Source organism: Hippoglossus hippoglossus, chromosome 5, assembly GCF_009819705.1.
Source record: "Hippoglossus hippoglossus isolate fHipHip1 chromosome 5, fHipHip1.pri, whole genome shotgun sequence".
Classification (NCBI taxonomy): domain Eukaryota; kingdom Metazoa; phylum Chordata; class Actinopteri; order Pleuronectiformes; family Pleuronectidae; genus Hippoglossus; species Hippoglossus hippoglossus.
In genome coordinates, this window is record NC_047155.1 from 16,743,422 (window position 1) to 16,768,763 (window position 25,342).

Sequence of the window (25,342 nt, forward strand, 5' to 3'; positions counted from 1 at the left end):
TTTGCTCCTGTGAACCAGATGATTAACACACAGTGTGATCAGCAAAATGATGAAACGTGGAAGAACCGAAGCTTTTTGCAACACAGCAACATTTCAATCAACCTTATTCAAATGAATATTGGAGCCAAGAAGTTGTTATTTTAGACCTTTTTAGTGACCGGCAGTTTATGGACATGTCGAATGGGCACTTCCATCACCTTCCTGGATCCCACTGCAAGGGTTTCATTTAATAAAGGATCCGCACTCGATCGTTTTCACACAGGTCATTTGTTAGTTGTTTTTTTACATTTGAAGTTCAGCAAATCAGTATTCTACTGTAAAGTGCCCTTAGTATCTTGATGACGTGCACAGTAATAACCGTTTATGCAGATCTAAAATAAACTGAAACATTAATAAACAGTATCACAGTAAAAAATTTAAGTCACAGCTGTCGCCAGCGATTGTCTTATTTGGACGAAAAACGAAAAACTTCCAACACACAGATCTGCAGGGAAACCTGATGCAAGTGTCGTCTGAGTTCATGCCAAAGCAGCATTGTGTGCAAAATTTGGCATCACAAAACAAAAGCTTTTTTTATTCATTTAACTTTGCCATTGTTTACGATTGACACAAACATGGGGAAAATGGAAACTCCTAAAATCGTAAAAAAAAAAAAAAAGCTTTACAGGTAAATAACAGTTTTTTACCAACAATGGCTAAAACAACAATCACAACATGATCTTAGAAAAGACAAGGTCATTGGTTCATTTTCTAATATCAAGAGCAGCAAATCTTAGTTAAGGCTTCATTTTCAACATTCAGACCTTTGATTGAATATTCTAACTACTCAGACATTTTTAACTATAGCACGTGTGGTCATTAATTGTTCTTGTCCTGACAGGATTTGATACTCTTGCCCTTGATGATTTTCCCTTTTTGTGACAGTTGGTATCTATTTCCTCCAAAATACACGAATGATCCACAGACAACACATCTAATACCATACACATCTACAAAGTGTCTTTTCTGTGGGGCTCAATTTGAAAAATGCTCCAAACCTCAAAAAGATACGAGCTTCTCATAAAGAAAAAGCAGCATCACTATGATCGATAGATAGCATTGTCCAAGCACGGTGAGGAAGTCTAATACCATAACTGATCTGCCTCAGATAAAAAAAAAAAGGTAATTATTGATATTGGCTTTTTTCTTTTTTAGTTTGTCCATATTGTCCAGCCCTAATTATTTGGGTTTTTTTTGTTTGGGTTTAGGTTAAATAAGAATGTTCATATTCAAAAATCATGTAGAGCCTTAGATATGTGTTTTGTTTTTTTTGACAGGGTTTTGGTTTTGATGTATCATCTTTTAGGTGCAGATGTTTATGACAAATATTACCTGTATATGTATCAAATGACGGTACATTGCCTGTAACAGTACAATTAAACACTAAAGTTGTACCCGATTAAAGTGACCCAGTCATGATCATCAAACCAACCTTGAGTTAGAAACAAAACAGATATTTGAATATCATAATGAAAGGTCATAATTATAATTTGGATTGAGTTTCAACAAATTGTTATTGAACCCCAATTATCCCACAGTGCTCAATACATGTGACTTGCACATTTGCTGATAAATATGCAGCAGTAACTCCACCCACACTCATACAGGACGACAGCGATCAAGCAGCTAGTTTTACAGAGAGTGAACTCGCTGTTCATTCAGTGCACAACGGTTTCTTTGGAAGAACATGATTTTTCTCACCACTGAGTGTCAGTAATACACCGTCAATGGGAAGAAACCCATCAGACCTCTGGTAATCAGCACAGTCTGGCTGCAGAGTGCGAGTGTGGGGCTACGTGTCTGCCGACATTCATTATTGCTGACAACGCTTCTTTTATGAGGACAGATGGGGTTGATTTGTTAACTGGAGCCTGCTCTGTTCGGATTTTTACATTCAATACTCTGGCGAGACCCTTTTTGGCATTTTGTTAGAGATTTAAATTGTCAAAAATAGTGTTTTACCCTTTAAAACCTATGACGAAACAATTTCATTCAGTATAAAATAATTTCATTATAAAACGATTTTTAGGCACATGTCATATTAACATACATTATTTTTGATAATTCCTGATTTAAAAACAATTCTACCAGCATGTTAAATAATTCTTACAGCACCAGGGAGCCACAGTGACCTTCAACACTGGAGTGAGTTTTCAAGTAACATCTTGGAGCCTTTGCGGATGCGGAGGTATTATTTATTGTTCATTCTCCAAAATGTACCTGAGCTCTGATTTCACCACTTCACCGTTTTCATTTGCCCCCTCGGCTCAGCCACTGAGGGGGTGCAGGTCCACTTTGACCTTCTCCCCAGTGCTCATCATGCCAATCGTCGGGTAGAAGCCTCCAAACGGCAAGGCCACTTCTCTCCGGCCCACCACCTTTCCATTTCTGGTGAAGAACACCTGTTCAAACACAAGATGACGGCAAAGAAATCCTGTAAATGTTTGCAGCCAAGTCCCTGCCTTCATATTCCGAGACTCCGACAGAAACTCACTGTGACCTTCCTCCCCTCCAAATCCTCTCCCTCGTCCTCCTCCTCCTCCTCATCTTCGTTGTTTGCGTACAAGTCATTCTGCACCTCGCAGGGTTTGGGAAACACGTCGAAGTCCCAGTCCTCTGCGTCATCTGACAGCGCAGACACAGAGAAAGACAAAGAGACGGTTAGAGGCTGCAGCACATGGTGAGGCGCAGGGCTTTGAAAAATGTAGAAACAACATGAAGATGTTCACCTCCCAAACCAGGGTTGAAGTCACGTGGAAACATGATCCCACAGCCCATAATATCCCCTTCAAAACAGCGCGGTCCAAAGGCATCCCCAACCCCGCTGCCCTGGAACAACTTTCCATCATCTGTGAAGAACAAGGGGGGGGGGGGGCTGAGTACTGCATCATGTTTCATACATGAGAGACTGTGATACAATTAAGATTGAAAAAACAGAAGATGATTGCCAATGTTTACATGAATCTTTTTCATCTGGCCCATTCCTGCTGATAAAAGAATTAAAATACAACCTTTCAAATATGTAACTTGACCTGCCTATGCATTATAAGACTATTAACTATTCCATCCATACAGAGATGTTAGTGATGATTTGGTGCCGTTACCAATGTGATCATTTGTAGCATAGTAAATGTGTAAACTGCATGATGTAAGATATGATACTGTACAAATGTAATGAGATAAAACACATCATGCACAACACGATGAGCCCGAACTCACCTGCATGATAAGCTATTGACCCTCTGCTCCAACCCGGATGTCTGTTCTTAGGGTAGTCCTGTAAATCCACACAGAACGTTAGGATGCAGAAGTACATAGTAGTCACAAGTATACAATGTAGTACATCATAGTATCATGTTGATCTTCAGCTTCAAACTATTCTACGTTTCCACATCAGTGTGTTTTGTGAGAAGGTCTGAGATGGAAAGTTTCTCAGGGTATGGTAAGTGGACTTTGTAAAATGATTTGAATACTGACAACATTGGTTGTTAAGCTAATGTAAAGGTACTTTAAGTCGTTGTGTACTGTTTAATGTAGTAGAGAGACGTGTCAGATGTTGGTTTTTGAAATGTAGTTTGTTAACGAGCGCAGTCACGACGATCATAGTGTTAACAGGGACAGTGAAGTTACGTTGCAGTTTCACAAGTGTGTGTGTAGCTGACATTAGTAATCTATAACATAGAGAAATGTGTTCCTAGTATTGTTAATTGTTATTTTTGCCAGTTGTAAGTAAACGGTAATTACAGCGGTAATTACAGTGCAAGTGTAAGAGAGTGTGTGTGAGCTTGTTGTGTAAAGGTTGTTTATATGTTTCACTATATATGTTTAATACGTGTAAAGAGCATTGTGACTAATGTGCCTAAATTATTTTGGGTTTCAAGTGCACTTATTTAGTTTCTGAGAGAATGTCTTATGTAACTTTATGTAGTTTTATTTTTGTGCTTATGTATTTATTTTGTTTAGTGTGTTAGTGCAACATGCAGAGATTGTGTGAGGGACATTGGGATATTTATGTTAACACAAATAAACAAGCCATGACCTGTGTAAGGCAGTAAACCTGGGTCCCCTCTCTATCATTCCACAGTCCACTGTCTTTATGTTTTGGCCGCACACTGCCTGTGTGCCGCTTGCTAATGGCCCAGATTCCCAGAGCTACCGGTAACAGAAAACTAATGTATCATTGTATTTTAATAACATAATAATAATTCTTATTTATGGAGCACTTTTCAAAACATATGTTACAAAGTGCTTTACAAAGGCAGTAAGTTAAAAACAGACAGGTAATACAACTTCAGGTTAAGAAGAAAGCAGGTAAAATAAATTAGTGTATAAATACCAGTGCCGTGTAAAATGCTCAATAACATAAATTAAAAGACAGTTAAGACTCTCAGGAAAGGCTCTCCGATAAAAGTATGTTTAAGAAGACACTTAAAAGAGTATGTACTATGGTGAGGGCTGTTAGCAAAGACAATAACTTCCCCAAAATATAAAAAAACACAACCTGATTTTCTTCTGATTTATGAGTATACGCTTCTCCCTGTAGAGCATTTTAGATTAAGATCTGTACATGGAGATACGTCTCTTCTTTTTTCAAAAAGATGGTTTGTCAACAAACAGCATACCAACATCTTCCACGTTCAGTGTGATACTGATCAGCTCAATCACCTCAACGCCAGCTAACCTTCCTATCGGATTTCACACAAGAAAACGGAAAACGGAAAACGGAAAACAGATCTGATTCCCAGAGGTCCAAAGTGATGATGGCCACAAAAACAGTTGAGTCTTTGAAAGGGTGATAAGATATGACTGGAGGAACTACACAGAATTAAAGCAATACGGTGTTTGTAATGAGAGAATCAGAAGTTTAAATGACCAAAGGAATGCAACATAAACAATTCCTGCTTTCTTTAATGTAAGCAACTATAGAATAACTGTAAAGAATGTGTTTCCCTGAGAGAAAGAGAGCAATTTGTTTTGATTTTGGAAGCGGTAACGCTCCTGATGTCTCTAGCAGGAGACGATGGGAGGTGGAACACAACCTCAGACACGTTAAGAAAACAATTCCGGGAAAACAACAGTGAAGTGAAAAGAGGTCTATTCTCCACGCAGGTCTGAGCTGAGGCTGCAACACGCCCTCACAGTAACTGACGGCTGAGCTCCACGTTTCAGGGTGAGAGCGAGAACGCTCCACGGCACTGCCCAATCAGAGAGGGACCATCACAGCTGGCAAAACAGCAGCGTGATTAGAGTGACGCTGGATCAATTAGCTTCCAATAACAGAGCAGAGCGAGCGCTGAACCCCACAGCAAAAAACAACACACTGAGCCGCACGTCCTTTCACATCTGTCATTTAAATCACATGACGACTGCGTCTGCAGCAATTATTAAGCGGCTTTATTTACATTAAACAGGATGTGCACGAGTTCATGATGATTTCATTCGAGGCCAGAGGCATCGCTCAAGTATAAACATTCAACAAGTTGTCTTTCAGACCCACCTTATTTCCAAAATATGGATCCTCACTCGCTGTCATGATTTCTGATTAAATACAACGGTTCCAAATTAATTGGGTTATCAACCTTTAATTGCTTAGCCTGAGGAAATCCTGCACACTTTAAATTCTTCTCTGTTTTCTCCTTCTTGTTTGGACACAGGGAGCAAAATAAAGCTTTAATGGCAAAGAACGGAGACAAACAGACGAATGTTCACAGTATCGTAGTTAACGTTGTCGGTTAGTATGCAATTGAAACCTGCTCACTATGGAAACCCAGATGTGGGGGCAAAATGAGACAATATTTATTCTGTTGATAGCTTTTCCTCTTTCAGTCATCCATCACTCAGACTGGAAACAGTGAGCGCAGCGGTGCGTATGAGAGCGAGGGATGACGAGCTGCGACAGCAGGGAAACACAGGTTTTCTTTGCTGGCAGATAACCGCAGAGTTTGTACAGCAAGTAACGCAAGGCCTGTCAATGACGATGACATGTGATCATTACGGTGATGTATAAAACGAGGAGACTCTTACCCTGCGTGCCAGACCCAGGGCGATGTAACACTTCTCTCCATCATCTGTGATCTCCAGCTCATAGTAGTGGAAGCGTGTGTTGAGAGGCCGACGTGCCTGAGCCAAGCCCACGTCCACAATGCTCTTCCCCTTCCCCATGTACTCCAGCAGCTGAGAAACACACATGCTATGAGTCAATAGGATTTATATGAGGAGGACAATAATTTAAAACAGTGTTCAGCTGTAATATGTTAAGTCAAAGCTATTTTTCCCGAAGATTGTTTCTGTAGTTTGGGGTAGTTCTTCCCTGATGTTTGTCCAAGTTTCATTTAATTTTGATAATTTTGGTTTGATTTGATAAAAACAGGGTCAAACTTCGTGATTGACAGCTGAGACTGACTCGTGATTGGTTGAGTAAGTGTATTGGTGATACTTCAATAAAATAAGACTTTATTAATCCTGCAGGAAATTCCTGTGCCAGCCTACTCCAAGATTACAGTAACAGTACAATATACAACAGAGTACAATACTCAACTCCATTCAACAATCTCTACTGCATAGACTCCAAATGATGTCAACATTTCAAGATGGCAGAACCCGTATCTGATATATTTTGAGGAAGTGGAGACATGTGGTCCATCTTTATATACAGTCTTTGGTGTGCACTGATATTAAGGTTTAAATGTTATTTATAATTAAAGCTGCACTATTTGATAAGTTTGCCAACAAATAGTCTGATATGGGAAGGTAACGTTAGGTAAATATTGCTATGTGACAACATTACTGAGTCTGTTAGTTGACTTTGTGAGTCTTCTCTACATGTGCTACTGTTTTAGTGTTAAACAGAAACCATTTAACTGTCACTGTGGCGACAGTGGCTGATGTTCAGAAAAGTTACACAGGCCGGTTTAAAGCAGCTTTCCTGTCCCATATAGAAACCTGAGGTCCTGCCCCATTTCCAAAGTAGCTTCTGTTCCACTAACCTCCATAATGCTTAATGCACTACTTTCTTTGAAGCTTTAACAGTGTACTGTGGTAACTGAGTCATTACTTTTGCTTTATTAAATTGATATTAATTCAAATCCGTGCTATTTTAAATAACCCTCAAAATATCTTGTCTTTAATAACTTGTACAGGCTAAATTAAGCACTACGACTACTGTATGTTTCTGTGTGTCAACTGGGCTGTGCACAACCACGAGTGGAGTGCGTTCAACGGCTCGTAATGACTCAAACTCTTCTCCTGCGCTGACATGGCTGCTGCCTCCTTCTCAGGTTGGGACAGAGAAGAATTCAACAAGATGAGACGCGTATTTTATTCAGACATAACCCTAATATGGATGTGAGATGGTGAGATGGAAAAATAGGTCGCCACAATCCTTCCTTCTGGGAAAAATAGGACAAGATTTGGACTCTTGCTTTCTGAATCACACTGTTTGGCTTCTACAACCAAACTACGGCAACAGGAACAACATAACTGATTTATAACCTCCAGCACCGGAACTCAGCACCAACAAATATTAATCCTTTCCAAAACATCACCAGAAGATGAATATGACCATCTCAAGATAAAAACATTAATGAAAACATTTTTTTTTAGTTTTTTTATTAAGGGACCAAGCTGTTCTGTCGAACATCTCATTCTAAAGTGTATTAATAACATAGTTCTAAATATATTTCCCTAGTTTAATACATTTGTCTTTTATGACAATAAGCAGGCTGCATGAGATTAACAGTAGTGTTTGAAAATGTGATCCCCAGATTAAACCCAACTACTGTTACCAGAGCATTAATAACACTTCAATTACACATATTCATATTCACATGAAATGAATTCTAATGTATAAACTACATTTTAATTCTCGGTAGTCATTTCATTTTCAGAAGGATTCGTTTCTGAAGAACCTGATGTTTTCTTCATACACCTCGTTCTTCTTTTTTCAGCACATAGAGGTAAACAGCTGCTCTGGTGTTGTACCTGAGACTTTATTCAGATGAAAGTTAACAAGTAATATCTTAATAATCTGTTAACACCTGAGCCAGTTTCAGTTTATTTTCAGGAAATATTGTATTCAGCATTTGACAGATTGAACTTTTTGTGAACTCTACATTATGCTCTCTTCTATAGTCATAGTAATCTGTCTAATTGAAGGAATAATTATTATTATTATTATCATACCACAGCTTGGTTGAATTTCCTATTGGGAAGAATTGTGAAAAACACTACGTCCACTGTGTGAAAAGGTGCCCCCCCCAAAAAGAAAACTAATTGCCCCACTAGACTGAGCAGTCTAGTCTACTGCCCTGAAGTAGAAAAAGAAACTCACACCAAGATGTACAACAACAAACTTGCAATTGACATTTTCCTGTTGTGGCAGCTTTCATGTCATATAAGAACACGCACATGGGTTAAGTGATGACTTACAGGGAGTTCAGACTGTGGGTTGTGGTGAGAACAGAGCCAGATTTGTGAAAATAAAGGATAAATGAATGTGAGGGTGGCAGGTTATATGCTCCTGCCTGCGGGCGATTCAGCTGCGATCTCCTCCCATCGTCTTTCTGTTCATGTTTTGTGCGTATCAGTGTCTGAGTCAGACACAAACACTGCAGCCCTGCTGTCTGATGGAGGAGTAGAGGCCCACACAGAGAGAGATAGAGGAGGTCAATGAGCACCTCTGAGAACATCTAAATATCTCTTTCTATCTCAGCAGCTAATATTTACAGTATATCTGAGTTGCTGTATTAAGATTTGGTTTAAAATCATAATCAAATAAAAGTTTGGACTGTTTTTGTTGCTAAGGGACAGTTAAAAAAAGATACAAATCATCTTTCTTGTTTGTTAAAACATGGTTTTACCCACAATGCAACTCTAACAGCCAGCAGTTTGACATGAGTGATGATGAGGTGGGTAGTAATGCGTTACATTTACTCCGTTACATGTACTTGAGTAGTTTTTTCAATAAATTGTTCTCCTGAGAGAAGTTGTTTTGCTAAATAGTTTTTACTCCTACTCAGTTACATCTTTGATGAAAGAGAAAGGACTTCTTCTCCGTTATATTGGGCCACATTCTTCTCGCTACTTTTACATGTCTATGATTTAATCATTTTTACACGCAGCTGAGCGGACACACATCGATTTTCCACCGCGGCCAATCCAGAGGTCGTTTGTATCTCCACAGTCAAATCAACCACCCCCTGAATCTGGAGTGTGCTCATATTTAGACCTTTACGGTTCATGCTGAAGCGGCTCAGAGCAGCTGAAGAGACTTCATCGCTCATTTCTCTGACTCTCTACAGACAAGTGATCAGTATGAGGGACCTACCTGAAAAGAAATCTCTACACAACAACACAACTTAAATGAATTATAAAGTGGATTTTGCAAGATAAGCAAGTGAGTACTTCTGGTTTTCATAATAAAAAATTAACAGATGATAGACAAATTATATAATTGGCTTATATTCACATAAAGTGTCAAAACTATCACTAGTATCTCATGTAAATAAAACACTCAATAATGTTGAACAGTTTATCAATTTACATAAACTCCAAGTCCCACACCTGTAACTTGAAGAGTTTTAAAGTCTGATATTATCTACTCTGATAGAACCCTTTCTTCCTTACATAGATTTTTTGTTTTGTTTAATTTATTGGAATATGATTTAAATTTGTAATCTCTGCATTTTCATATCTTGCGTTAATAAGTTAAATATTTGTAAGCAAACTTTGAGTTTGTTATGCAAAGCGTTTCCAAGCGTTTCCTATGCGGATTCACGTTTTTTTCTTGATGTTTGAAAGCAAACATTGCTTAACCTCATGTATTTTGGCATTTGCCTGATATTGAATATGTCACTTTATTAATGAAAATTAACGTGCAGTTTACATTGTTATTACCTCTCAATAACCAGTTTGAAAGCAATACATTCTGATGAAGTTACTCACTACTTGAGTGCGTTTTTACTCTTACTCAAGTATAATAATTATGAAGTAACAACAGTTTTACTTGAGTACTGTTTCTGTTTACTCTACCCACCACTGGGCGGGAAAAAAGGAGCCAAACCAATCAGTGAGTCGCCGACCTTAATTAACCTTTTATGTGCAGTTTTTCTGTAGATCATCCTCCCACTGACACCAGCCAGTCATTACACAGCGTGAGGCTTTATGTGGGCGACAACCTTTCAGATTTTACGTTCTCTTTATTCACTGTAAAATTGATAGGACTTACCGTGCCGGTCACCTTGACATCATGGAGACGGCCCCAGTCCTCTTCATGACTGTCCACAATCATCTGTCCATCATCCTCCTCCATCCCCCACTCAGCATTCAGGTCCAGCAGCACCTCCTCCCCCAAAGAGTGCATTCCCACAGCGGGGTACAGAGCTTCAGGCGATGCTGGGATTTCCACACTACCGACCTGAGCACACATTCGCCAACACATACTGTTTAGCAAAGTATGAACTGAACAAAAAAAATAGGCATTCACTTTTAAACTTATGCTAGTTAAAGACATTCAGTGTAAAGTAAAGTAATGCAAGGATAATGAAATACTCACTTCTTTACCATTCTTGGTAAAAAACACAGTCAGTTGTCCATCATCGGAGTCCATGGATATTCCACAGCCGATTCTGTCACCTCTGCAGCCCTTTGGACCAAACTGCTGCCCAACAGTGTTGCCATTGTACAGCCTGTGGAAAGACATGATGAACAGGATGAACTGATGATCACCGTGGCTCATCGTTTTCAGATTTGGCAGGAAAACTTCAGAGGATGACCATTCAGAAAAAATACTACATAATCGGCCGCTCATTTGCATCATCCGTCTCCCAGTAGGTATTACAAAACAAAGAAAAGTATGCTATTAATGTTTGAAGTGGTGTTGCAACAGGGGAGGAAAAGCAGCCCTGAGCTGAGAGGGGGCCCCTGAGTACAATTGATTACGTTCATCCACATCAATGACGAATTTGTGACAAGCCCCTTAGATTCTATGAATCTATCATGCCACTTACTTTCTGCCAAAAGCATTGTTAATTTAGAGGTTTGGTTGAGGAGAAAGGGGGGGGGGTAGGTTTGGTTCAATCTAGGGCCCCCTAGGTCCCCCTTTTGCCTAAGGTCTCCAAAGTCCCTTAGAAGCGCTCCTGCATGTTTTCACCATTCTTTAGTTGAACTCTGAGTCACATTTATCACACTGATAAATCCCAGATGTTTAAAAATCTAAATTACTGGGGCGCCCTGGTTTAAGGTGCTGCCCCATTAACCGAAACATCCGCAGTTCGAATCACGCCAAATGCTGCATGTCATTTCCTGTAGTCTCTTAACTGTCTCTAATGAAGGCATAAAAAATAATGAGTCCAAACTTTATGTTAGAAACTACAGTGCTTGTGTGATGTTGGTTTCTTTGAGTTCCCAGCACTGTGAGACTTTTTAGGGGAAGTGTTAGAGAGTGTATGAGCAGGCTCTCTATGTCTGGTCAAGTTCCTAAAACATCAGACCAAGTTTTGTTCTCTCACTGACAGAAAATTCTCTTCCTAGAAGTTGTAAAAGGATTCCGAGAACTGAGCATAAAACATAAAAGTGTGTCCTGTCATGACCTTAACAAGTTTGTTTGACTGAGCTCTTCATGAACAGACAAAAGTGCTCTGCCCGCAGTTCCTCAGTCTGTGCCACTACTACTTACACACAGTAGCTTTTCTGTAGGGGATGTGTGAAACATTCACGAAATGTATAACATTACATTGACTCAGATTTAGAGTTTTCTGCTGCAGTGCCATGTTGTGTATCCTTAACAACGTGTTCAGTCTACAGTGTGGCTGTAAATACATTTATCAGTGACACGTACTTGCCATCATCAGCATGGAAAGCCACAGAATGTGGGAGCCAGCCCGGCTGGTGGTCCAGTTTGTAGAGCTGAGGCACCAAACCCACAGCGATCATCCCCCTCACTCCTGTATCCATGATTGTCACCTGCAAAGACCACAGGTGGATTTATCACCAAGACACAAGAGCAGATTATAAATCTCTAAAGACAAACATTTTTATTAGCAGACTTGAGCATAAGCATAGCCAGAAGCAATAGAATATTTCTGCTAAATTTAAAAATGTGAGGAGTCAGTCTATCGTTCCTTTGGCACGTCTTTTAACGAGAGGATTTAAAGGACTATGTTTTCACATCCAGTCATTAAGTACTTATAACGTGTAGGAGGCTTTTACAATGTGAGAGCATATAAGCAGAACAAATTCGTTATAACAGAGGAAGAGGAGGGGAGGGTGCAGTCAATGTGAAGGACATGCACAAATTTATTTAGAACTTATCAATATATTTTTCTGTTGTAAATGTTGTTAGAAAAAGGTGAATCAGTCACTGTCATAGATGTGTACATTACAAATAATCTATATCCACAAATAAATCGGGTTTAAGCAAGAAAAGTAATATATTTATACATCCTTTACATGTTGTATGGTAACATTTGCTGATGAAAATTACACTCAACAGCTCGACCAAGGTCCAACAGCCCCTTAAACTCAATCAAAGCTGAATCAGATTTTACACACTCCTAGATATCAGTGCCTTAAATACACCTTTTTTCATTAAGATCCATGAATTATTCCCTTGGACATTGGTGAAAACATTGAAAAATAAAACAAGCTGACAAAGTTAAATGTTAAAAAAATCCTGGATCTGCACCTTTGTCCAGATCAAGCCAAACAAGTGGACAGGGGTGAAAAACATTACTTCCTTGGTGGAGGTAATAAATAGGTTTTGAGCAAGCAAAGTAATATTTTTTTTACAGCTTTTATATGTTGCATGCTAACATTTGCTAATTATCACAGAATAAACTCAATAGTTTTTAGGTATTTGTTTAGACATGTGCCAGTTGCACTACAGGTGCTGTCAGATCACTTTAGTCAGGAAGATTTATTTTTTGGAGGCAATGACAACTTCTGTTTGGACAGACGTGGATATCGAGATGGACGACCAATCTCCACTTCCTCCAGCTATGCAGAAATGAAGCCAAAATATCCTGAATACAAACGCTGCCATCTTGCACATTTGGACACAGAGTCTGTGCAGTAGCAATCAGAGGATGGAGCCAGTATTGAGGTCACATCCTCACACCCGCTCAAACAATCACGAGTCAGTTTCATCCCATTTTTATAGCATTTAATTAGTAATTAAAACCAAACTTACTGGAAGAATTAACACTTGGACAATCAGTGTGATAACAACTACCTAAAATGGCTGAAACCATCTTTGAAAAATATTTATTTGACGTATATTTTGACATTTTAACACAGAGGAGGTGTGATTTAAGACCTATACTACAGACAGCCACCAGGTGGCGATCAATCCATCTTGGCTTTACTTCTGGGGAGCTGAGATTTGATGGAGGGAAAATCAGACTCCACCCCAACATTTTTATACGCCATTACACTGTATTTTGCTTTTGTGTTGGCGCTGCTTCTCTTTTCACTTCATGGCCTTTCCAAGCCAACCTGAGTTGGCCTGCACCACTGTTATCATAACTGAATACTGAACATATGACATCATCCCCAGGGAGCCCTAGATGGACGCAGTGCAATCGGAGCACTGCTGGCAAATCCAGGGCACGGAGAAGAGGAAATTTTTAAGTTCTTTCCCATGACCTCAACACTGGTGTCATGGGACTGAGAAGAAGACGACCCTGTTTGTCTGTATCAGTGTTGAACATGCAGATGACCTGTAATATCTACTGTCAGATCTACAATCAGTATCCACTTATATCATGTATTAACTCATATGCTCATTTTACCTAAATCGCTTCCTCCCTACTCCTCCGTGACTCCCACAAAACAATGAGTCACAAGGTTGAAGCACATGTCAGTACTAAGGTTGAGAGTGTTGGTTACAGTTACACTTCACGTCAGGATGTGCGTGTTAGGCAAGTTAGAACATGACTGCTTCCGAGGAACAGTCAGGTCTCGAGGCGTTTTTTTCACTTCATTGTCTGGATTAGCAAAAACAGGGTGATAAACAAACCAGTACATGATGTGTAATGAGCTATGATTTATTATGTTCTGTGAAAGTTAGGTATCGGGGGAAGATGAGAAAGCCACCTTCATCGAATCGAGTCTTCAGACCCACCAGTTGAGAATAGAGGTGTGGAAATTTCTTGATTTTTAGATGCATCGCGATGCAGAGACAGAACATAATCGTATTATGTTTTCTGCTATGTTCATTGTTTTAGCGATCCTTTAGTCCTGTTTCTGCATAAAATAAACACCGCTGCTTCAGGACCAGGACAGACGCTCATTAAAGGTTTGGTCGTCCTGTGTCAGAGTCTCATGCCGGAGCTTCCCCTTCACTTTTCCTCTGACCTGCGCTCATTTTACACTATAAACACCATCACCGATGACAAGTTATATGGACACGTACACGGCTGGCGTTTACTTTGTGTTTGTTTGATTCGCTGTAGAGTTTATGAGACACTTGTTTAAACACTGTGCGGCGCATTCCCCTGCTACACCCAACACGAGATGTAACGTGACGCACACAGTCAGGACGTCAGGGTTAAAGCGACCGGAACGATCCAAAGTCATGATCCGACATCATGGATTTATAACTAAATACATGTGATTATCAGTTTGTGACGTGAAGAGGGACAGAGACAAACACACACACCCACACACACATTCTTGCTGACAGTAGAACACAACGCTGTGTTTTAACTTCATTGTTGCAGAAGAAGCGACGCCCTGTTTATCAAGGAGCATGAATAGGAATTCAGCAGGTTTTAATAAAGATCAGTTCTACAGTGATTCGGAGGAGCAGAGTCACTTGTTGACCAGCGGAGTCATGTGCCTCAGTGCAATACTTTTGCGTCCCAGAGTATCTCCGAATGTGGTCTGAGTGATCAGATCTCCACATTGACAATGCATTTGGGTGCATTCACAAAGGTACTTAGCGCTGACTTGTGAACTGTTTTTCCTGTCAAACCTGTTCCGCATCCAGAGGAAAATCTGCTGGTTGAGTCTTAAAAATAGATATTTGCTATATTTTATGTTGAGACTGAGACATAATTAATTAATTAATTAATTAATTATTTTTGCCATATATCAGTATCACACAATCAGTAATTACTGTACGCCCAGGCTAACCACACAATGTAAAAAGAGCTGCCAAGTAATTTCTCCAATCTATTTCCAAAGTGAGAGATCTTTGTTTCTCTGATGTGGGCCATTCCCAGGAGGTGTGGTGATTTATTTTTCCATTACAGTTTAAGAAGATGAAGGCGAGCGGTCAGATGCAGGAGCCTGCCAAGTCTCCTCTCCTCACACTGAATGAAGGCAGTGTCCTACATAATGTATAGTAATGCAATAAAATGAACACTACATAATAATCTTTTGCATTTAGAACAAAAAATGAATGTATATCATCACTTTCTACAGAGATGTAGATGTGCTCTCAAAGGACCAATCACACCGTGACTTTGATGCAAAGCCAATAGTATCAAACATACTTCAGACTGTTTTGACTACATGCTTATTCTCCAATAGGTTTCTAAAATGTTTCTGAGCTGAATAGTTACTTGAAAACCAGTTTTGAAAAGTCCAAACTTTGATTTTCTCTAATGTTTTGTAAGGTCTCGACATTACTATGTCATGAGCCTTGAGATAATTTATGTTGTGATTTGGTATTATATAAAAAATTTGAATTGAATAATTTCCAACTCTTAGGAACAAAGCATTATGTATTAAATTGTGGGACAGTGGATGTCCATCAACATCACACAACAAAAGCTACGGATTTTTAACTTTGTCAAGTTCACTACATCACAAGTCGAAACCCTTTTGGCCTTTTCTTTTCATTTCATGGCCTTTCCAAGCCAACCTGAGCTGGCCTGCACCACTGTTATCATACATCATACTACTGTGGATTTATATCTCCGTCCAGAGGAGAACACAAAAATGACTACAAACGCTCAAGTAAGCCCGAGTAAGGGCACAGTCACCCTTATGCAAATGTGTCAGTGGAATACCTTGGCCTCCCGGGTCACTTACAATCACGCAAGCGAGGGGATGAATAATACATTCACAAAGCGTGGCTTTGCGTGGAGTGAACTTTGATGATATATTTGCTTTACATTCGCATATGTGTGACTCTAATATTGGGGAGATAGATGCCTGTCACTGCGGTTATGTGTTATAGTTACACAAAATTTTGCTGCAAACCTGTAATTACACCGAGCAGCATATGCTCATTACACAAAGCAAAAGTGAGCATGTGCTAAGTAAGCTGTGACATCGCTCTGTTTTACATGTACACAGTGATACACAGAAACTGGAATTTTTTAAAGTCTGCACTTTGCAAGGCGTTTGTAAAAATCTCAGTTTTAGTTATTTAAAACTCTGTTTGCATTTGAATGAGAGACCAAAACGCAGAGTAAATGGATTATTTTGCAAAATATCCACAATAGTTTGTAAAGTGCACTAAGGAAGTTATTAAAGTTTCAGTGTGTAAAATTGAGTGACACCTAGTGTCGTGTTGCAGATGAATACCCCTCACCTCACCCTCCAAGCCTTCAGTTCTCATAAAAACTCAAAAGGTGTTTAGATTGTCCAGTCTGGGCTACTGTTAAAAACATGGTGGTAGAGAGGACCCGCTCCAGATGTAAATATAAAGAATTTAAATATAAAGGGCCCATTCCAGGGTAAAGAAAACAACAATTTGTGAAAAAATCTCTCGGATTATTTTTATATTCCATTTCTTCCAATATATACCTTTCACCTAAATCTTACACACTGAAACCCCCTTTTTTTTCTTACAGTGTAAACACACACATATATAGATATATATACACACACAGTATATTTACACAGTATATTTACATGTGGCATGGCTGTACTGCTTAACTCTTCTTGTTAACTCCTAAAACATTTCACGTTCACTCCGTTACATGAAGGAAAATCCAGCTGATTACAACAGGCTTGAGTTACAGTTTGATGAGGGAATCAATCTAAGATACAGCATGTGGGCCAAATACATGATGCAGCCTCCAGCAGCCACGCCAGGAAACTTTCATGTGAAATCAAATCAGGAAATAACTTGTGTAGCTGTAACCTCTCCTTGACTCTTTTTTATTGTTACTTCTGTGTCAAATTAATAGTCATGTGCTCAGAGTAAGGATATCAAGACTTACTTCAAAATAGCGATTTCTTCTTGACAACGGCCGGCCAGCCACGAAACAGCCAACTTCATCTGAATTCCCATGATACCTAGATCCCAACAGAAACAAATATTACGATAATAATCACTTCTGCCAAATGAAAGTGGGATGCCGATTCAGCAGGCAGAGGAAGGGCTCGAGCATAAAACCAGGAAATGAACCGCATGACAAGCTCCAGTTTGAACTCTCATCACTGATACCTGAGTACATCTCCATCTCTCAGCATCCTCTTGAGCCGCTCCCGATATCGCACTGCTCGCACCTCACGGATTTCTCGGATTCGCCTCCTCCAGTTCAGAAAGCGATAGTGAAGGTTTATGTCGTCCATGTCTGAAAATCATCACAATCTAGAACACAGGGAAACAAATTGACAAGCTGCATTACTGCTTTAGATAATCTTTTAATAATTATTCCATAGACAAAGGGCTGGTCGTTAAGTTATATCTATATATTTTGTGCCTGAGGATTATTTAAAGTAAGATGTATGAACCAGTAAGTATGAAACTGGGGAGGGAGCGCACGGGGAAGACAAGCAGCAAAGGGCCGGGTCAGAACCAAACCCTCGTCCGCTGCAGGAGGACCAAGGCCTCTGCGTGCGGGGCGCCAGCAGACACCACGCGCCTGATGATTTTTCTGATTGAAATATTCAAACAAAAGGTTCTTGTGATTGTTCAGTCAACTTAATTTAACGTAAAACCCAATGCAGCAGTAAAATAACAATGTACAATAATTGTACAATAATATGCAGACTAAAAAAACTGTGATTCTAATCTTCAGAATTGCTTCCATTGTTGAAACATACAACAAGCACAGCGATCGTGACAAATAGCTTGAGGACAATTCAATTCATTAAAGCTGTGAGCAGAGGGAGGGCAAACACATTTGGCCACAATAGGATCACCACTGTTGCCTGTGACAACAAGAAGGACGTAGGTTTGATCCTCAGGCCACACACTTCCCCTTTGTGCGTTTGTGTTTTTCCATTTACGTTTAATCCCACATTCCACAGACAAGCAAAGGCCTGGACAGTGACTGTACACCGCCAAGAGGCATGCATGTGAGTCCCCTGTTTGTAGTTCGCCCTGTGATGGTCATCAGGTGCCTCCCTTGGGTGTTTTCCACACAATGCAAACCGGCTTCTGACTGGATCTTATGTTAATGTCAGTGTGTGGGAAACACACTCAGACTGTGTGGTGCACTTCTGGTCTTTGTCTACCTGAAATAGTCTGAACCTAAATGCTAACATTTGCCAACATGTCACTGATATAAGGCTGTGAAAAATTAATACATTTAGTGCTGATTATTTCAAGTTAGCTTTCAATTAGCAGCTTTCGATTCTGCGGTGGAAGGAATGTTAAAACCAGTCTTCAGGTTTGTAAAACCGCTTTCTTATTTGTGAAGCAACACAATGTCAAAGTTACATTCTTCTCCACCCAGACCACATCAGACCAGGTCTAGATAGAACCACTATACCTGGCCTTGCCAAATAGTGGTTTTTAATGTGGTCTGGATGGAGAAAAACTGTGAAATAGCCCTTTTATTTTTTTTTCACATGAAATAAAGGTTTCACATCAGAAACATTCTTTAAAACGTTCTTTAGCTTCGAGGAGTTCAGAATTAACAGGTAGAATCAGAGGTTACCCAGAATATGGTCACATACCTGAGTCCTCGCCCTGAGTCTGGCCTACATACAACATGACTGTCAGCCGACACTGCCGGTTAGCAGCCAGGGTCAGACAGGAGGGGCTGTTAATTATCTCTTAATTAACCAAATGATAAATTACTTCATGACATGTCAGGAAATTGTGAACAACATCTGTCTAAAGTTTCTTACACCGAGGTGTTGAATTCAAAGCGCTTGTTTACCTTTACATTTTCTGTATTTATAGTAGAATGATAGTTAATCCTAAAAAAAAAGTAATTGGAACAACTTTTTAATGAATTACTTTACTGAATAATTAGTGAATTATCAGAATAGTTAGACAATTTTCTGTCAGTCAAGATTGTTTGATTGAAGATCAGTTTACTTGGTTGAGGACATTTTGTTTTTCTTGAGTATTAATCATTTCCTGTTGCCTCATAACTCTGCTGCTTGAACTTTCAGGAGGCAACTATTGTACATGTCACTACATGAATTTAATAACTTCAATATTACACAGTATGTACCTAATGATATACTAGGTTATTTACAAATAGGCAATTCAACATAGTAGGCACATAATTACATAATAAGTACTTTAATTCGAGATACTTTAAGAGTATATAAAAGTATATTACACAAGATTTAAATTGAAAACGCATGACGCTAACACACAGCAGCAAGTTTGTTGCTATAGTAATGTCTCAGTACTTCTTCCACCAATGTATTAGTGATCTATTTCCTTTTTCCTCTGTCCGGCTGTAGTACTCAAGTGATCGCGCTTTACACAACTGCTGGTGAATCAGTACAAATACATCTTTACTGGATGTTTTTACTTTTACTGGATCAATTCATTACAGGAACGAGTCTCTGTAGTAGGAGTCATTCGGCGTTTGGTTTTAAAGAGCTGTTCCTTTTAGATCACGAGGGGTAAAAGGAAAGCGTTGGCTCGTCATTGTATGTCATCAGCCTGAATCAAACTGAATACAGATATATAGAGTCCAGCTGATGAGCAGTTTTGAGACAGAAAACAAAGCAGCGAGCTGATGCCTCGTACTGTTTTTGTTGCGTGTTCACTTCCCCAGTTTACCTTTTTACGAGCCTACCGTGAAGGCAGCAGCACATTAGCCCAACTACTCGGCCGGTTCGCTGCTTTCAGCGTCTTTACGTTGTCGCGCTTTGTGGCCAAGAACAGGACGTAAACATGAATACACGTGAGGTCCGAGCCTCGCCATTAAAGCCCCTCTCTCTTACACCGAGTCCTTACTGTGTTAAAACCTCTGGCGCGTCGTCCTTCGCTTTATCTTCCACTTTTATGGACGTGAAGTCTGTCACTCTACTCCAACCTGCGCCGCCGGAAGTCCCGCCTTCTCACCCCTCATCCAATCACGTCACAGGATAAGTTCTGCGCGAAGTCCTTAACCTGTGCAGTGCTGTGTGTGTGTGTGTGTGCGTGTGCGTGTTTGTGAGTGTTTGTTTTTGTTTGTTTTTGTTTGTGTGTGTTTGTGTGTGTTTGTGTGTGTACGCGTGTGTAAGCATGTGTAAGCATAGACCCAACAGAGTAAGGAATTTTTTTTTCTTAAAGGACTGTTTGAGGGTTAAGACTTGGAGCACTTCGCTCCTATGTATGCTGTAATGAGTATTGTGGAAGTTACAGATAAATCTGAATCGGAATAGTGACCAAAGTCCGGTCCTAATGAGGTAAAACATCATTTGTTTAAGGTTAGTGGTAAGATGTAAATTGGTCATGGTTAGGGTTAAGGATGCCGTTTTGCTTTGGCTGTCCACAATAAATGGAATTGAATGCACTGTCTAGAAAGTGGAATAAAAAATAAATATAGAAAACCTGAATCAAAAAGTATCTGTGGATCGTGTGTCTCAGTGTCGTCTGTATCTTCATGTGACCTCAGACTGACCCCATGACGTTGAGATCTGGACTCTGTTGGGGTTCATCTCATCTGCTGCAGGACTCCTTGTTTTTAGAGAAGATGTCTTCGTGACTCTGACTGTATGTTTGAGCTCGTTGTCAAGCTGCAGAATTAAGCTGATCAAAGACACAGATCAGACGCCTCCCTGATGGTACTGATGATAAGAATCTAAACATCTGAAATGCCTAAAACATTTCCCCGGTGGGAACTAAATTATTATAATTATTGATTAATCTACCAATTATTTTCTTGATTAATCGAGTCTTTAAAGTTTTGAAATGGGAAAAAAACATGACTATCCCCATACCCTGAGGGCCAAACAACAAAATAGCAACCTAATATTTATGTTCTGCCCATCTAGTTGATGAATAGACTAATAATTTGAGCTTTGAGATAAATAATATGTGGTCTAATTTAAAATTTAGAAATTGAAAAAAGAAAATATTTATATATTGAATGAATCAATAAATTGATTGAAAGATCAAAGTACCTCATCAACACTGATGCAAAATAACCTTAGACCTAAGGACCAAACATAGAATATAAAAATGATTTAGGTCACATACTATAACCACAATTTAATGTAATCCTGCTTGCATTGATGTCCACATACCCAATCTAACCTAAGTATCAGGCTGTTTTCACATCCATTTTATTCTCATAGACATCTCAGTCTTAGATGAACTGGCAGGCTGGTTATTAATGTTATAACTGTGGAAAACAAGCTGCCAGATTCTTTCATCCTGTCTCCTAATTTAAACTGTTTGTGGCTCACACCCAGTGGAATTTACAGGGTGGGACTTTCTGCCTGTGGCTATTAATGTCTTAGTCATCCAGCCTTGAGTGGCACACCTTCAGCCTGATGTTGTCGGCCAGTCCCTCTGAATCTTCAGCCCTGCAGTTACAGACTTTGTAAATACACGCCGTCAACAAAGTTTGGTAGTGGTAGCTATTTAAAGGGTTAGAGTCGTAAACAAGAACTAAAAGGGTGCACCAAACGCAATGTTTACTCCTGTTACTGTAACTAGGTTTCTTGTATTGTTTTGAGTACTTTATGAGGCCAACTTTTAATATATGATTGTAACTGATCTTGTGTTCTAAACTACATATCAAATCAATCTCAGAGAACTACTATGTTGCCAGCTTATTATAAACTGCACAGAGCTGCAGCAAGATGATTGACTGCTGAGCCATTTGCTTGATAAAAACAGTTTAATATTATATTTGATTGAAATGGACCTAAGTTAAATCCTATTCAACAGACCTATGATAGACTTTTTACTGTCTGTTCTGTTTTTAAGCTCTGTTGTTCTGTTTCGGTAAAGCACTTTGATGCTATGATAAGTGCTATAAAAAGAAAGTTATTATTATTATTATTATTGATAATCATCATCATCATCATCATTATGATTACTATTTTGATTGCCACTGTTACTAAGCAGGGTTTGCTTCCTGCTTAGGGCAACCTATGACGTCCTTCCCTCACACAAACACCTACAGCAGTGGCTGAACTAAGATTCATCCTGCGCACTATGGTTAACTCCAGCAGCCCTCAGTCACATCCTCACTGGTTGTAAAATAGGTCTCTCCCATGGTAGGTATACGTGGAGACACAACCAGGAACTCAAATGCCGTCCAGCAACAATTAAAACTGCTAGCAATGCCTTGCCATCCAAAACATCCAGCGCAGTTCAAAGATCATTTGTCCGTGAGAGGAAACAGGGACAGAGAGGGCCTCCTCCACTGACTAGGAGTGGTCAGATGGAGCAAGTCCATGAGATGTTGGTGGACGTGGGCCAGCGGCTTACAGTCCCATCCCATATTGTCAGTACCACACTATGACCAGGTCTGATTCTTTTGTCCAACTCCCTGCGTAGAATTGAATTGATATTTAATATCGTTGATTACAAGGCCAAAACACTTGATAACAACTGAGGTTATGTCCCTAACATCTGCTGATGGCCGATAGAAAAAATAATATTAGACTACATACAGTTACCTACTCATAAATGTTCTTACACCACTGCTGATTGTTTTAATTTCGTATTCAATTTGTGTCGGTGATTTAAGTTCTGAGCCTGAAACCTTGGTGACTGACAAATTCTAATAAATTCTGATGAAAATAATATATTTATTTTATGATGACCAGCAATAATTCTGAAAAACACCAGCAGAGAAATCGGTTGGTCCCATTAAAGCTTCACCTCTGGATATAAATGTCTTTCACAGTGAGGAAAAGAGAGAGGGAGAGAGCAATGGAGCAGCGTACACAGTGATCGCATGTGATTTATGTCAACGCAGAAAACATTACTATCCTGTGGGATGACAGACAACAAATGGTATGAGCACACGTGATCGAGACTGTGTGTGTGCGTGTCTGTGTGTGTCAGATACAAGTGAAACGGGGTGTGCTCGGCTGTGTGGAAATGAGAGAGAGAAAGCTAACATTCTCCATCACGTACCCTCCCTTACCTTTCCCCCCTCTGCTTAAGTCTCTTTAAAAGCTGCCGCCAGTGTTGTCTGTCAGGCTCATTATCATTTTGTCTTGGCTCGAGGGAATTATATAACCCTTCAGACACAGGCAAACTTCAGTCAGTGGAACTTCACTAAGGTAGAGCAAACAGAGTCAGGATAGGAAATCTGACAGACTGGACTGTTATTATCTATTAATGGACCAACTTCAGAGTAAGATGCTTCTTTCTTTCAACATCCTGATGCTGCTCCTCCTGCAGCTGGCTCTGTCAGGCCCAGTGCCGCTGACCACACGCTCCAGAGGATGTCCTGGCTGCAAAGGAAAGCCCTCACAGAGTCAGCCATTGGTGGATTTAAACGCCACCTCTCTGGCTGTTGGAGCACCGTGTGGAGTCTACACTCCGAGCTGTGCCCGTGGGCTGAGCTGTGCACCTCCACAGGATGAGCCGAAGCCTCTCCGAGCTCTGCTGGAGGGCAGAGGGGTCTGCAGTAATGACAGCAGCATAACCCCGACGGAGAAGATCCACACTGCAGGTAAGCCTCAGACTTCACCTCATGTCAGGAAGATGATGGAAGGGAATGGATGAAGCAGAGTAACAATTTAGCTGAGAAACAGTGGTGGATTTCTAACATCTCATCCCATTTAATCAACAAATGGATTTACAGCTAAACTTTCTGAGATATGATAATGAGTTTGTTAAGGTCAAGATCAAATTTAAACAGAGAAACGCCTATTTTTACACACCATGGGTTTCTTCTGCTGCTCAGTCCTCTGGAATAAAATCATCAGACATAGTGACATGTACTAATAACATGTCGTTATGGCCCAGTGAAAGCATCAATTAGTTATGTTCTAATTATTTCTGCCATTAACTACCTGAGATTGAATAGAGGTTTTTTTTAGGAGTTATTAAAAAAGAAAACTTAAAGCTGACCTCATAGTAAAATGAAATTCATGTTGTTCAATTTAAACAGTGATCAGTGCAAATATTTATGTCTTTATCTGATCCTAGATCCAGCTCCCACTGAGGATCCAGAGGAGGTAAATATCCTCTTCATCAGTGAAACAGTAAAAATCACTGAGCTGAAATCAGTCACACACTCACATGTTCCTGTTTAACTCTTCCTCCAGGCTCCATGTCGAAAACTGCTAACAACACTCATCCAAGGGCTTGATGCACATTTATTTAATTCCAACCATGACATCTACATGCCCAACTGTGACAAGCGTGGCTTCTTCAGAAAGAAGCAGGTGAGTTCAATCTTCGACAAATCACATTATCCGAGATCTGGTTGTATTTACAGCTCGAGTTAAAGCTTCACTGTGTGTTTGTGCAGTGTTGGTCATCTCGAGGGAAGCAGCGTGGAAAGTGTTGGTGTGTGGATGAGAAAGGCATGCTGGTCTCTACAGGAACCAGAGAGAAAGGCCGCCTGAGCTGCTGAGTGGCATAGAGACTGGACTGAAGCAGAGGAGGATAAAGATGAAGGAACATCACACAGAGAAACTGGTTCATTCTCCATCAGCCACAAACAGCTTTCCACCAATGAAGAACTGTGTCAAAATCTTAGTAACTTTGTCTCTTTGCGCCCTCTGCTGAAAATATTGAGGTTGTATTGATCTGATTTATTACTTTGGGGAAAGACTTTGCAGAGACAACATCTCTCTCCCTGATCATTTAACTCTGCAACAACTCTGCAGAAACTTTTGCACATTTTCAAGTTGTTTACTTTTTAAGTTCAAGATTTTAACTCCATAAATATCTTATGTCAAGTTTTATAATTACAATTGGAAACCTGTTTTTAGATATATAAACCATACATAAAATGTAATTTGGCATTTTGTATGCACCCAGTATATCATATTTATATAATATTTTTCTTACATTGAAACCACTTTAATTTTATTTCTGTGTATATAATATATAAATGTTATTCTATTTATGTTACTTTGTATATGATATTTTATTTATGTTAATATTACTAACATATATAAGTTGACTAGCTCATAAGAGCAGACACAAGACAAATGCACATGCTGGCATTATTTTCAAGTAAGTTTTAAG

At 39.6% G+C, this 25,342-nt stretch overlaps 2 protein-coding genes across 4 annotated transcripts; one reads left to right on the forward strand and one right to left on the reverse strand.

The window, feature by feature from the left end:
• Nucleotides 1-1,187: 1,187 nt before the first annotated feature.
• On the reverse strand, nt 1,188-20,256 carry LOC117761714 (SPRY domain-containing protein 3-like). Of its 2 annotated transcripts, none has more exons than XM_034585882.1 (11): nt 20,147-20,256; nt 17,441-17,587; nt 17,214-17,289; nt 11,876-12,000; nt 10,592-10,724; nt 10,265-10,453; nt 6,064-6,213; nt 3,259-3,316; nt 2,769-2,888; nt 2,534-2,664; nt 1,188-2,441 (listed from the first exon to the last, which is right to left on the reverse strand). In XM_034585882.1, the coding sequence occupies exons 2-11, from the start codon at nt 17,566-17,568 to the stop codon at nt 2,307-2,309; spliced, it is 1,245 nt and encodes a 414-aa protein (XP_034441773.1). In that variant the 5' UTR covers nt 17,569-17,587; nt 20,147-20,256; the 3' UTR covers nt 1,188-2,306. The 2 variants fall into 2 exon arrangements, with proteins under 2 accessions (XP_034441773.1, XP_034441774.1); XM_034585883.1 differs by having other exon boundaries at nt 19,970-20,166.
• LOC117761717 (insulin-like growth factor-binding protein 5) lies at nt 17,738-25,320 on the forward strand. 2 transcript variants are annotated; one of them, XM_034585886.1, is made up of 5 exons: nt 17,738-18,297; nt 23,540-23,813; nt 24,293-24,321; nt 24,412-24,531; nt 24,618-25,320. In XM_034585886.1, the coding sequence occupies exons 1-5, from the start codon at nt 18,292-18,294 to the stop codon at nt 24,720-24,722; spliced, it is 534 nt and encodes a 177-aa protein (XP_034441777.1). In that variant the 5' UTR covers nt 17,738-18,291; the 3' UTR covers nt 24,723-25,320. The 2 variants fall into 2 exon arrangements, with proteins under 2 accessions (XP_034441777.1, XP_034441776.1); XM_034585885.1 differs by lacking the exon at nt 17,738-18,297 and having other exon boundaries at nt 23,233-23,813.
• The last annotated feature ends 22 nt before the right edge of the window (nt 25,321-25,342 follow it).